Raw genomic sequence first — 13,981 nt, forward strand, 5'->3', positions numbered from 1 at the left:
AATATGCCCAGTTATCACAGGCTGCTGCTGCCCCTGCACCCATCAAAAGCAATTTAGACATTTGTCTTCATTTTATACAGTCTTAAGAGGTCAGGGTAAGCAAACAAAGAAGAAATGGCTAGACCCTATTTTTGCATACTACTGCAAATAAACCCAGTTCTGTCTTGGGAAATCACTGTCAAGATCAAAAATCTGCTCCATGCAGATATGTGCTAACACTTGGGTCTCCTCCAGCCCTTCCTGATGTCAAGCCAAAGTTAACTTACCTAAAATATCAGTATAAAGGACCTGTTCTAGGTCACCCAGCATTGTTATTATGACATCTTCATCCAGATGTGCAGTCCCTTCACGCAAGCACCCTTCCTCCTCCTCCTCTGCCCAGGTCCTGCTGGGGAAACGGGATGTGCAGGATGCATTTTCATCATCTGATTTCCTGGTCTGCTCATTGTCACCTGTATGCCAGTCTCCTGACCTCCTGGATGTCCTGCTTTCAGTAGATGGTATCCCCTGATACTCTTGTGGTGCAGTGAGGCTGGAGTGGCAGAGAGAGTGCACCGACTGTGAGAGTGACTTGGAAAGGGAGCCTCTGCACCTGGCTTCTGCCTCTCGCTGTTGGTAACTCTGGTTGAACTTGGAGGCATTTCCAAACCAGTTCTCCCTGTATGAGTATCGCTTCTTCTCCCCTTCACTGATGAGCGTGAGATTGGTTAGAGACTTCTGCTTCTGAAGACGAACACACCCTCTTCTAACCTCCGTGCCTTTAAACACTGACAATTCAGCAGATCGCTGCATCTTTCTGTCGGGGGCTTCACCTCAGTTAGATTTCATATTTCTGAGATGGACAGCAGTTCAACTCCCCTGCAAGGTCCTGCGGTTGGTACCTGCATCACTGCATGCTGCACATCCCAGGTAGCACATACTTGCACTCACAATGAAAAGCACAGCTCAAACATGCACTGTACATACCGTAACTGACTAGACAGGCACAGTCATTTTCTTTAAAATTACGCTGCTGTCTCTGCTAAGCCACTTCTTCCCGTCACATTAATCTGCAGTACTTACAGTCATTTTCACTTAGATTTCTCTCAAGCAGAAGAGTTGATCAAACACTCTGCTCCAGCACAGAAGTAATCCCAAAAGCCAACTGTGTTTTCCTCTCTTCATCCAATCACCAGTCTCATCGGAGTGGTGGGCCTGCATCTCTTTCTACAGCTGCTGCCTTCTGAAATCCAAGTAGGCACAAGTACTGTCTTGGGCTTTCCCCCCCCCCTCACCAGCTCATGACTGATCCTAGTGCACAGCTCTTCACTTTAGATGGGCTGACACAGAACTGCAAGTACAGCCTCCACATCAGAGCTCAATAAAGAGCCAAAATTAACCAGTGAAGCAAAGCTCTGCACAAGCCTTCTTACATTTTAGTATTCAACCTGCATTCCCAGATATATGACTCTTCTCTGCTACTGCAATGAATGCTGCTGGCTGCCATGGCAGCAAACATCCTGGTGAATTAAACCGGAGACACAGAAGCCTCTGCCCAGTTTACAATGCCACAGGTTTCAAGACCCAGCTTCACCTGAATGGGATGCTACAGTAACAGACCTAGTTCATGGTCAAATCCTATTTTTCTCCCCGAAAGGTAAGGATGACAAATTATTTCTTCCATATCACTGCTACTCCCTATGCAGGAAGCTAAACTCAGACTTGCAAATGGACCTTCAGTCTTGCAATTTCTGCTCTGAATAAAAAATATATAATTTAAGATCTTAAAGAAGATAAAAAATGTACTGTCACCAGACAGTACCTGTCTGGTGAGATGAGATGATTTATAAAAGGAAGTATTTAATTTCTTTCTCCTTAAAAATGTACCTTGTTTGCACCTCTGTGAGATTCAGAGGCTAGCATGGAATTAAAAAGCTGTAATAAAATATTTTTTTCACAATCTTCTGAAGAAAACCTATTAATGGAATAGTTTTATAATTTATAATGGAATCTTTTATAAAGAAACTCAGTATTGTATCTGAACTAAATTAAGCAGTTTCAAATATTATTTTTAAATACATTATCCAGAGAGAAAAAAGACTTACTTTTAAATGTATACATTTTCTACAGAGAAAAAGATATTAGTCCCAGAAATAACAGATGAACAAAGAAATAGCTGAATTTAATTCTTTTTTTTTTTTTTTTTTTTAGATATAAACTTTTTATCTAGGGGAAATTAATTTCACAAAGAATTATGTAGAAATCTACAAATATTCAAATATGTATGCTGTATGTATACACATAAATACAAACTGCTTTTGTCAGGATGAACTTATGCTTCTCAAGTTTCTACCTGAGAAACGCTGGCAGGCAAATAACCTTTAAAAAAACATCCTAAGAAATACAGACTGTTTGCAGATCTCCTGTGTGAATAAACAGATGTTAACAGAAGCCTCAGTGTATTTCTTGCTTTTCACTGGTTCAGTTTACAGTTTTTGAAGATACATAGAGGAAAATTCTTGGAAATTTTAAAGGAAAGGTACATTTTTTCCTATATAACTCTTATAAACACAGAACTAACATAGAAAAAAAAAATCAGTAGCCTCGAGAATCGATTTTCCATATTAAAGCACAGACGAATTCCTAGAAAGACATGTTCCACAACAAGAGGAGGTACCACTCCCATCTCTGCCTAGCCCACAAAGTCAGAGGAGACAAGAGGAATGGTCTGTCTGCCTGAGTACAAAACTGTCCCAAATATTAAGCACCTGTCACTTCTTCAGCATGAAAACAAAAGGAAAGATTGCTGTGTTTACTCCCAGGGTCTGCCAGTTGCAGTGACATACGAGCCCTTAAAAGGTTTTTATGAATGTGATGGTGCCTGCCCGCAGCAGAGCCCAGCAGGCTGGTGTGGATGCTGATGTCCCAGAGCTTCAGCACTGCCCACATGCTCCTGCACCAGTATGCACTGATGGTGCTATGCAGTTGTAATGGCCTGAGGAGCATGCCTGAGGAAGCTGTGGTTGTTAGAAAGACCTCACAGGGATGTATTTACAATAGAGAATTTGAAAAATGAAAGGCAATCTCACTCTTTTCCCACTCATTGTTTTTAAATCCTAAATTTATACTCAAATTGGTATAGTATTCTCAATTGTTTTGAATTAACAGGAAGAACAACGATTTGGCCCTGTCGTTCCAAAATTCTCTTGGTGATTTTCTTGAAGTAAAGAGAACGTGGACTTTTCCTACCATAAAGACCAATTCTGAATCTCTGATACTCCAAATCCATGAATGGCAACTTCCTCACCCACCCTTTCATGCCCAAACAGCTGCAGGCAGCGGCTTGTCTCCATGGTCAGCTGTAGGCAGGCACAGATCTGCTCTGACTGCACACCAAGCTCACGATGTGTACATGGTCATATGTAGCAGTCACTGCTGCAGTGCTGCACCTGACCTCAGTAAGACCTGCAAACACAGAGTGTCCCTCGTACCAAGCACTGCTCTGCTGGGGATGCACTGCACGGCACGACTGCTCAGCTCTGAGCATGAATAGACCAGATACAAGATTGCTAGAACTAGACATGTATATTCAGTTCTCTTTCCAGCTGGGATCAGAAAAATTTATAGTAGGGGATGAAAAAACTTCACCCAATGAGCCACACGAAACCTCATGTATAGTGTTGGTAATAGGTGCCACACCACTCCAGGCTGGAATGGTCTCTGGAAGCAGTACAGCTGCTGGGAAGCTCAGTGGGTCTCAGTGTCTTGGTTGACCTATTCCTTCTCCCAACTGGGGAATTCATCACATCCCAGCTCCAGCAGCACACAGACCATCATACTGGAATGAGAAGGACACCTGAACTGTGTGACAGCCACGTGAGGGCAGCTGGCAGCTCCAGCATTCACCCGCCCCATTTATTTTTCTAAATATATTAAAAACACGAGTCAAATGCTGTTAGATGGAGGTACTGAGACTAATCACACAACCTTCATTCAGTCTTCACGTGTACAGTCCTTAATTACAAGGTTATATGAACTTTTCTCCCATTCATCACATTGCCTCAATCGGTAGACATGCCATTGTGGGCATCCTCAGATACAGCAGATACTTATGTATCTTGGCCCAAGTGCTCAGTAGAAAGAACACTGAATTTATCCTTGTGCTTTACCACATCTCTCTGCAGGGTGTCATTTGACAAAACATAAATTTGCAGTGTCAAAAATTCTCAGGGTTATTTATTGAAAAATCATTTTCTAAAGCTCAACCTCCATTTTAAAATGATGAAATATAGCAGCAAGAAAATACATCTTTCTAAACTAAGAAGAAAGTATAGGAGACCAGAGGAGAGAAAACAGCATTATTCCCCAACTACCTTGCAATTCAGTGTGTTCTCCACCCACAATACAGGAATATGTTTAGCTCAAGAACAGCATAGGGAACTTCCCCAAGCCATCACAGTCAGTGTTACATGCTACTTTATCTTTACTGTCTCTTTCATAAAAGGAATTGTAAAAATTATTTTAAGAACTAATAATCTTTGGGCAAATTTTGCTGTCAGATAAGACTTTCTTTGAAGTCTCAGTGGATAGCTTGGAACCCTACGAATGACTTATGTAATAGATCTGCAAATGCATGAGATTATGAATCTCTTCAGCTAAGCTTACTTGAAAAAAATTGTAAACTATTTCTGCATCTATTAATTAACTATTTGTTTTGGAGAGCAAAAAATTAAGCACAATGAACAAAAAATACTGAAAATTGAAAAATATGCTAATCCTGCCATTTATATTGGCCTGTAATTCCTAAAAGTACCTTTAATTTCTGTTTCATCTCTCAGATTTTTAATAATAAGTCAATATTTATAAATATATGAATAATTATTTAATTAAACACTTCACATTAAGCTCTTTGAACATGCCAACACTTGTTAAAGCCAAACACCATCATTGCTTTCACAAAATAACACTTTGTAGTTTACTGACATGTAAAGATTTCAATGGATTATTAAATAATTAACTTACTGATATCCTTCTCTGATAAACTTGCTGCAGAAACTGATAAATATCACAGCTACTACAAGTAGAAATTCTGGGTAAGAGAGTCTGAACAACTTGTTCCTAGCCATACCATGAGTAACACATTCTCCTTTTATAATCCTGTCTATGAAGGTATACTCCAGTTTTGCAGAAACATAGATACTGAGTAGTCTTGTTGAGGCAACCGGTACAAAAAGTACATGCAAGAAATAGTGTTCATACATGAATGCAGAATTGTCCTTTATTTAGGACTCCTAAATTTCTGTCTGATTTCCTGGACAGAGGTCTACACATCTGTGTGCCATATGTGCAACAAGCCTACCATACACAGAACACATCAGAACTACTCCACAGGTGACTCATGCCTACAAAAGGGACTCATTCAGCACATGTGTATCATTGGTACCATGCACAGAGAAGGGCGTGCAGGAAACATTAAAACTGCTGTGCACATGCTCTACTGCTGACCTGCACGTACACTGTGGAAACACCTGGGAATGCTCTGGCTGAGCTGTGGAATGTTCAGAAGGGGAAAAAAGGTAGGAAAAAAAGTCTGAAGCACTTCAGATCACATCTGGAACAAATTTTCAGCAGAGAGAAACAGTGAAGAAACTCAGATTTACGGTAGCTCTACCAAGATGCAGAACTGTCTTTAGGCATAAGTTATGTATTTACCTAGGGCAGCAGATTAATGTGGACAAGCTAAAAATAAAGAGGTTGTCCAGTTTATCAGGGCCACACTTCTGTGTCCAGGGCTACATTGTCCTCCCCACCTCCCTTGCCTTCCAGGACCATTCTCTTCTCATGCCTGTGCAAGTAAAATTAAGTAATCAATTGCAGAGAAATGGGCAGAAAACAAGAGGCTTGAGCTCTGACTTTGCCTTTTACCAGCTCTGAGCTGGAAGACAGCGAAGGCTAGAAAGGCAATCTACTCCCTTAGAGGAAGTAGGGGAGAGACAGCAGGGGAGAGCTAGAAACTACCTCTACAGATTCTTGCTTTACTCTCTTCTTTCCCATCACCACTGTTGAGAACTGCCTTGGTGGGCACAGAAAATGGAATCATGATTTTTCACCACTAGAGCAAGGAATCTAGCTTGGGTTTGGTATCCTGAATCACTCAAGAAGAATGGTGCCAGACCAATCACTCATAAATATTTATAGAATTATTTTTTCTTCACTGAACTTTTGCCTGTATTACAAAGAAATCTTGAACCAGACATGCTTAAAGCATTATTTTAAAATCAATTGTCTTATTTTGCTCCAAAGCGGATTAGGAGCCCTGATATGATCAGCTCAGCTGGTTATGGGACCAGTATTCTTCAGCCAAGAGACAATAAAAAACAGGGGTGTGTAAACATTCTGAAAGTAGAGAAACAGTTTATACAATGATATAGGCTAAGATATCCTAGTCCTAAGCATGTCAGCCTTAGTTGTAAATATTTGGCACTTAAAAAATAATAATGATTAATGAAGCAGAAGCATGATACAGGTGGGACAGCACTTTATGAACACAGTCCTCCAAGTTGTTTACTAGTTTGCACAGATGCTCAGTCTTTTGCATGATTCTTACTGATCCTTACTGCTTACAAATATATTTTGCTAGTGTGTTGGCTACCAAGTTGCAAAAGAAGCTCAAGATAATATAAAGATGATGCTCATCCATAGCAACAATTGAAGATTTCAGGAAAAAGGTAATATCAAAATCAAAGAAACTGGATTCATCTCTTAATACTCTGAAAATAAATGACCAGACCAAGGAAATAAACTTAGTCTATCTCTTTGCTACTACTGGTATAACCCTTGATCAGACCAGAATAAAGATGCCCTTAAGTAAAAGTCCTCATAATGCTTGGGCAGCTGATTTCCCTTCTGGTGCAGAGATAATTTCAGATTGATTTGTTAAATTAATGCTTTAAGTGAGTTATATCCTGTATAAGAAGAACCACATGAATCATTATAAATCCATTTAAATTTTAAAAATACAGAGTGAAAGGGCAAAACTACAGATAAAATCACTGGGACAGAATTTCACCTTTTATTTTTGTAAAAATTATAAGAAGAACAAGGATGCTAATGAAAAACAAAACCAACAAGAAATAAACTCTGAGCCCACCCCCAACCAGCTCTGACAAAGAGTTCCTTTGGAACTACTTGCATGCACTACAGTTGAGTCCTGATGAGAAAATGAGCTGTGACACACTTTGCTTTTTGCATCCATAGGCAGTCATGGTCAGATCTGGTGCTGATCTAAATCAGCATGGCTCTGTTGACTTCAAAGGAACTATTCCGATATGATTAGAAAAAAAATCTCCTCAAATTTGTAACCTAGTAAGGACTTTAATCCATGTTTACAAGAAATTCCAGAACACAACCTTTAGCAGCTTAGCTCTAGCAGCAGCTTACAAGTCAGGTACAAGAGTGAGGACTTGTTTGTTTTCTGAATATAGATTCATTTATAAAAGCAAAATGGATCTTATGCAATTTATGTCTCAGTTCTGATGCTATGATTTAATTTGATTATACTAAATGCAAGGGTTAAAGATTCTGAAGTCAACTCCACCGCTCCGCTTGGAACATTCAGTCTGATTAAATAAAATAATAATTACTTGAAACCCTAGCTGGTGAAATTCCAGTTTCTGCAAAATGATGAAAAGGATGTTTTCAACAGAAGGAGCCAATTCAAATAAGAGAACTGTGGATTTCAAGCACTAATCATGCATGACCCAAATTTTCTGCATATTTAATACCACTCATGATGAGAGGTCAAAAGTATTATTTCAACTCATCCTGGTAAGACATAGATGTAAATAAAGAAGTTCACAATCTTCTCCTGATTTATTGTTACTCACCAGATATCTCCTCTAGGCACTGTTTGGCAGTCTTACTAAACAACAAATCCATTTTAGTAGGACTGGTGCAGGAGTCAGCAGGTGGTAAAGAGGTACTGTCATTTTCTGAGAGAGTTCTGAAATCAAGCAAGAAGATTGATTATTATTATCTATCATTCAGGTATTAATGGAAAGAAATGTTACTTGCAGCTCCATCTAGAATCATATCACTAAAGGGTGAAAGTACCATTTTTGTCACATTCTTACTGTGCTAGTTTAACTGGAGCTACATAAATTTACAGGCAACTGGGAACTCTCTCTCTCTTCAGGAATGACTCACAGTTAATGCTGGGAAATTTGGAGCCATTTTGTTTCTCCACTTTTTTTCTGGAAGAAGTGTCAATCAGACCTAGGCAGAATCCATTTAAATTTGTTAAGTCACATCCCTGCACATATATAAGGGAAATGAAAACTTGTAATTGATGAAATATTAAGCATGAAAGGCCATGTGGGAAAAAGCTTATGCAAGTCTGGAATGGAAATATGGCCCAGATATTTAAATCTATGTGCAGCTTATTTTGATAATGCCCCTTATATAACTGCAGAAATGGGATAATACAAGTTTTTCCATTAACTTGCTAACAAATAGCTCGTATTTTCTTTGAGGGTACATTTCTGTGACTATCAATGATAAATTATAATAGGTACCCTTTGTTGAATACAGTTATTTTCTGTTACAAAAAGGTAAATAGTAAGAAATACATGAGCACATGGATTATAATACCAAATGCATCACATACATTGTCTCTTCTTAAGGAACAGCTGTAGCATCTAGTTTATAATGGAACTGTTGATCTATGATGTCATTAAATAGAAACGTGTACCAATCACATATTTATAGAGTAAAAGAACACATCTAAAGATATACTAGCCACTTTTTGAAATAAAATGGGAAAAGATCTTCACTTAGATCTTAAGTTCTTCAGCTTTCCTGACATGAATAGCACAGTCTTTTGATTTATTAAAACACTAGTGAAATATTTATATCCTAATTTTAAAATGTGACTTTTTTAGCTCAATTCCTAAAATTCACCATAAAATGTTTCCAATGATCAATTAAACTGAAAACAGAAACATATAACTATGTGATGAGTGTGTGTTTTATAAATAAAACTCAAAAAACTGTGACTTATCTCTCAAAATAATTTTATGATAACTTATTTTATGAAATAACTTTCCAGGTAATTTATATTTTTTTTAAAGTCACTTACTGGATATCAAAATTACTTACGGAATGTATTTATTCAGTAATTCACAACAGTAACTGAAGGAACAGATATCTGCACATACAGCAGCATGTACTGACATGGTAGAATCCATTGATTAGAAACATTCAACTCAGAAATAGAAATGTAAATATGCCTGATTGGATACACTGTCTTTTTTATCAATTTCTGTTCTCTTGGATGCTGGAAACAGAAAATTGCCCTATAAAAGAATATTTTTGGCTGTTGTCTGTCACACGCTACTGGAAACACAAGCTGAGCACATGTTGCAAGGTTAACTATGTCCTGCCAACCTTGAATATAATTCAACATTTGATGCTTGAGAGGACAGTGTCTTAAGCAACAAAAAGCTCACTCTATTGCCCTGCAGTGAACACACTGAAATTCCGCAGTCCTTCCTGCTTTCCCATAGGTCTTTAAATCATCAAAATGAAAGAGGGTCATGTCTACCTTCACTGAAAGCCATTTCGAGAAGCTATGAGTGCTCATGAGCACTCATGTCTGGGTTTGGTGCTGAGACTTAGTGCAGGATCAGTCCAGGGCAAGCCATCAGCTCAAAAACACATCTCAAAAAGGGGCACTTCAATAACGGTAAAGGTAATTGGTCTGCACTCTTTTGATAAACCCAAATCACATAGCTTCTGGGGCTGGAGCCAGAATGAGGTTGGAGTTTGTTAAGAGGAACACTGGAAAAAAGTAGGTTGGTTTTGGCCTTGTAGAAAGAGCATCCAGCTAGAAGAGTGCACTTCAAGTATTCCTAATGTTCTCCACAAAAATGTATATGGAATTTGCATCAATCTCTCTCTGGTTAGAAACAAAAAGGGATCCTTTTTGCCTGTTCTCCTTCTGGCTCTATGGCATAGCATTCCTGACTGTACAACTATTCAAACATCAGTCACTGCATCAAACTAGAAGGGTTAAGCTATCTTCCAAGAGAGAACAGGAAGGATCTGTTCCTGTTTATTTGGACATCTATCATCAGAAAAGGATTAAGTGGTCTGGACCCCCACTGGTTACCAATACCCAACATTTGCACTAATTCTTCATCCAGTGAATGAGGCTGGGTAAAACAGAACTTTAATCATAGTATCACAATCATAGAATCATTAGGGTTGGAAAAAACCTCTAAGATCATCAAGTCTTACCTTTGACCTAAATACCACCATGCCCACTAAACCATATTACAAAGTGCCACGTCCAGTCATTTTTTGAACAGTTGCAGGGATGGTGACTCCACCACTTCCCTGGGGAGACTCTTCCAATGCTTAGCCACTGCTTCAGTGAAGAAATGGTCTAGATTGCCCACTGGCAGTGACTATTGCCTATAATGCCAATACAGATGAATATATAGCTCATTATTGACTGTATGGCAACATAGATACTTATGTTAGAAGGACTGGATCTCCCTCCTAGAGTACAAACAAGTAATGAGTGACTTACAGCAACTAAGTAAACTTCACCATGATGCGTGAACGTATCTAATTAAAATAGAACTTAATAAAATTTTTCACTAGTTCCCAACTTTGCCCAGGATACGTCAAAAGTTTTAGAGACACACTAAATACTAATAAAGCACATTTCCATTCTTCACTGTTTTGTTGGTTCTTTTTCTACTTGCAAAACCCTGATGCAGTTATAACCAGGAAGATGATCTGAAAAACACTGCAAGAAGAGATACTTGCAAAGATTTCCAGTTCAAATTTTAGAATCTGATTAGTGGGATTAATTGCAGCACAAAATCCAGTTTCTGGGACTTAAGATGGCACTAGAACCTAAACCTTAAAGTAAAAATACTGAATAGCAAAGATCACATAACAATAATATTTTAAAAACATTTAATTTAATTCATATTTAAAAAACCCCACAGAAACACAACCCAAATGTAAATATGATGCTATTTTCCTAAATTTATAGGCAGCCTGAAATAACAGATCTAAGAAGTGTGAAATTCCCCTTTTATCTCTCTTGAAAATTGAAAATTTTAGTCTAATATAAACACATAAATGTGATTTGCAATCAAAACAAATAACAAAAAAGTTGCTATACCAGCTTCATTCATCATTTTTATCTTTAATTTGGTAAAAGAAATCAATTATTCTAATTGTCTGAGGCAATAGCAGAAATCTTAAGGAAGATTATGGATTTTGCAGCAGTCTAAGTTCTGCTTACTTAAGAAAGCTGATTATTTGTTGTCGAAGAGACAGACTAAAAAGCACTGGTCCTTGGGCAGCTGTGATGGAGATAGCCCAAGGAGGAAACAGGGACCAGGTCTCTCATCAATAGCTCTTTTTCCACCAGGTCTCCACAGAGTTGCCAGCTGTCAGCACTTCAAAACAGCCCTTCCTTTTGGTGCATGATGGCCAAGGCCCTGCTTTTCTCTGGAGCTGAGCTTAGCCTGGGGTGAGGCTTAGCCTAGCTTAGACAGCCTGAGAATGGTCTAGGGGTGACAGATTTCCAAGCAAAATCATGTAAGATTTTGGGGCTCTTGGGGAACAAGGAGACCCAGGTATATACTGGGTACCTAAAATGTCAAGTTTCTTTGTTCTACATCTGTCATAGGTTGTGATACACTGGACCAAGAATGTAAATGACTCTTTTCTTAGATCAACTATTTTTTTTTTTTTAAAGGAAAGTAAAATTATGAGATTTGTCTTCTCCGATACTTCTGGCTTTAACTTTCTGTGGGACATATTAATGCTATGAATGACTCAAGTGATCTCTGCAGGACTGCAGCACAGATTAAGCTCAAAGCAAGCAAACAGCAAATTAAATTATCTTCTCAAACCTTACAAATTGGCCTTAATGAATGATCCTCTGTCCTCTACCCATTCATAGTCCACTGCCTTAAAAAATAATTAAATTTTTGCATCTCTCTTGATATAAAGCAAAGGGGAAAGAATTTCAGTTTAGTCAAAGTCAGCCCACTCATATTTCTTCCAGTGCTGTGCACCTGCAGCGCAGGTTAATTTAGACAACCTTCATGAAAACAGGACAATCTGTTTTCTCTTTTAATCATGGCAATCAGAAAATATATTTATTCAGAATCCACTGAGTAACATGCTACCTCTTTGTAAGAGTATCAAACTCACTTAATGGGACAAATCCTGCTTTCAATCATACCTGCACAAGTTCATTCAGTTTGATTAAAATGAGCCTATATAGGAGTACTTAAGAATAGAATTTGAAATACTAAATAAGTGATCTTTAACACAGTCAGTCTGCCTCTAACAAAATAGCCAATCTTAGATAAACACAGATAACATCAAAGATCTGTTTGCTTTTTAGTCAACATTCCAAAAGATGTCAGACAAATATTCTGGCATTTTTCCAACAGCTCTCTGAGATGTAGCTGTCTTGAATGGGTATCCCTGTCAGTATAACAGACTGGCAGGACCACATCTGGAATATGAGCAGTTTGATCACCCATGTTCAAGACATGTGAGTTAAATTGGGAACAGATGCAAGGAAGGGCTACTGGGAAGCTCATGGGGAAGATGAAACCCTCTGAAAGGAAAAAAAAAGAAAGAGTTGATTTGGTTTAGTCTTACAAAAGAGAAGGAAGGGGATGGGATTACTCCCTCACATATTTAAAAAGAGCAATGAAAAAGAGGGAAAACAACTTTTTAAGTTAAAGGGCGATATTAACAAGGTAATAAATGAATGCAATCTCATTATGTGGGATGTAAAAGATTTCCATAAATGAGATGAGTGAGTTTCTGGAAGAACCTTCGCACTAGAGTAGTGCAGATTAGAGTAAAATTCAGTTAGCTTATGAAAGAGTTAATACGGCTACCAGTTACAGAAGCCTGAACAGAATATTCTTTTAGGTCCTTTATCCTGCATTTTACTGATTATTTAGTCAAAGGAATAAGGCTATGTTGTCTGTATGGCAATTTAAAAGAAAAACTTCAGATCATAAACAGCAAACAGCTGAATTATCAAGCTACTATTTTTAACTCAGCATTATTGAAGTAGGTATTTACAATGATTTCTTCAATTATTATCCTTCTTCCCATCTCTTAAACCAACACCTCTACACATGAAACTTTTCTTAAACAATTACTTGTAAATCAAGCATGGAAAAGTGGAAGGATTTTTCTAAAGAGCATGCTGTTGCTACAAGTAAAACTGGTGAATGTCAATGTTTAACACTATCTACAATTGCAAAATTTTGGTGGTGACTGTTGCTTTATTTTCACAGCAGTAATATAAATAACAGAAATCAATAAAGCGCTGCAGTATGACTTTGAGTCCTCACATTTTTAAAGAAGGACTTGCAGTATGTTTAGCAGCACAATCTATTATTAACAAATACCATTAACTGACAGAATGTTTTTTATTGAAAACTTAGCTTCAACTCCACAATCAGTGACCAGAAGTAGGTTCTAGTCATTAAAAGTGGACATAAATATGGTTTCAACAAACCCTGCAGATGCTGTGTTTGCAGGATCCTTAAAGAGTAGTTTATTTTTTTCCCTAAGACAGTATAAAAACATCCTGAAGAGGCTGCTGAAATTGAATTTCACTGTGCTTCCAGAGGTACAACCAGATTATATCCTCCTTCCCATCTGTCACTGCTCTGCACTTCCTACGCAACCTTGAAGCTATGGCCTAGCAATACAATTGATTTAATCACCATACAGTAAAGGAGTCAGGAAGAAAGTTTTAGTATCTGGAATGTGTTTGTAAATCAAGCATGGAATTTACATGCTTGTGAATTCCTGATATTTCCTTTGTCTGCCTCTATCTAGTGAACACTTTAATCCTCACAGAATCAAAGTCATTTAGGTCAGAAATATTCTAGATGCAATCCGGTCCAATGACCCGCATAAAGCAGGTCTGGTTACATTA

The 13,981-nt window shown here is 38.0% G+C and overlaps 1 protein-coding gene across 9 annotated transcripts in view; it reads right to left on the reverse strand.

The window, feature by feature from the left end:
• NAV3 (neuron navigator 3) overlaps positions 1-13,981 on the reverse strand; it is a 534,722-nt gene that overhangs the window by 114,038 nt on the left and 406,703 nt on the right. For all 9 annotated transcript variants that reach the window (XM_027747750.2, XM_027747746.2, XM_039386754.1 and 6 more), the window contains one exon: positions 7,866-7,981. In XM_027747750.2, coding sequence (XP_027603551.1) covers positions 7,866-7,981 — 116 coding nt within the window. The remainder of the gene's footprint in view (positions 1-7,865; positions 7,982-13,981) is intronic.

Source organism: Pipra filicauda, unplaced genomic scaffold (assembly GCF_003945595.2).
Source record: "Pipra filicauda isolate LSUMZ 115617 unplaced genomic scaffold, ASM394559v2 scaffold4_size7858003_pilon, whole genome shotgun sequence".
NCBI classification, from domain to species: Eukaryota; Metazoa; Chordata; class Aves; order Passeriformes; family Pipridae; genus Pipra; species Pipra filicauda.